Source organism: Scheffersomyces spartinae, assembly GCF_019049425.1.
Source record: "Scheffersomyces spartinae strain ARV_011 chromosome Unknown scaffold_79, whole genome shotgun sequence".
Classification (NCBI taxonomy): Eukaryota; Fungi; Ascomycota; class Pichiomycetes; order Serinales; family Debaryomycetaceae; genus Lizanozyma; species Lizanozyma spartinae.
This window is the reverse complement of record NW_025065126.1, coordinates 1-925: the sequence shown is the minus strand read 5'-3', so window position 1 is coordinate 925 and position 925 is coordinate 1. Positions and strand designations below refer to the sequence as shown.

The 925-nt window shown below is 52.9% G+C and overlaps 1 protein-coding gene across 1 annotated transcript; it reads right to left on the bottom strand.

Annotated features, from left to right (window-relative positions):
- Positions 1-203: 203 nt before the first annotated feature.
- Positions 204-869, bottom strand: KQ657_004773 (uncharacterized protein; the record flags this gene model as incomplete). Its single annotated transcript, XM_043195439.1, has 1 exon — positions 204-869. One exon carries the CDS (start codon positions 867-869, stop codon positions 204-206), a length of 666 nt encoding a protein of 221 aa, XP_043046799.1.
- Positions 870-925: the final 56 nt, after the last annotated feature.

The window sequence follows — 925 nt, the reverse complement described above, 5'->3', positions numbered from 1 at the left end:
AACAATGAGTATGAAAACACTGAAGTTGTTGTCGCACCTGGAGTGATTTCTACCATTTTTGCAGATGAATCTTCAGGTGCAAACACTTCACCTGCTACTAAAACAACTGGAACTACAAGCAGTTTTTCTTCAGAGGAGGTATCTACTATGGTAACAGTTACCGGAGGTACAACTGCAACAGTGGTATGTACTAAGGAAGTTTGTCACCCTCTTTCCTCGTCAACTACCAATGGAGAAGCTGGTGGAACAACGACTACAAATGCAAACAATAATACAAGTACAGGATCAGGCTCAGGCTCCGGCTCAGGATCTGGCTCTGGCTCAGGATCTGGCTCTGGCTCTGGCTCTGGCTCTGGCTCTGGATCAGGATCTGGCTCTGGTTCCGGCTCTGGTTCCGGCTCAGGTTCTGGCTCTGGCTCTGGCTCTGGCTCAGGATCTGGCTCTGGCTCTGGCTCTGGATCAGGATCAGGATCAGGATCTGGCTTGGGATCTGGCTCTGGCTCTGGATCAGGATCTGGATCTGGTTCCTCCGGCTCAGGATCTGGTTCCTCCGGCTCAGGATCTGGTTCCTCCGGCTCAGGATCTGGTTCCTCCGGCTCGGGATCTGGCTCTGGTTCTGGTTCTGGTTCTGGCTCTGGTTTTGGATCTGGATCTGGATCTGGATCTGGTTCTGGTTCTGGTTCTGGTTCTGGCTCTGGCTCTGGCTCTGGTTCCGGCTCTGGTTCCGGCTCGGGATCTGGCTCTGGCTCTGGCTCAGGTTCTGGTTCAGGTTCTGGTTCCTCCGGCTCAGGTTCTGGTTCAGGTTCTGGTTCCTCCGGCTCAGGTTCTGGTTCTGGTATGACTACTGTATCCACAACAGGGTCTTCCATGACCTCTTTCTCCACAAGTTTTGCCTCGGGTTTTGGTTCGCAATCATCGCTGGTGT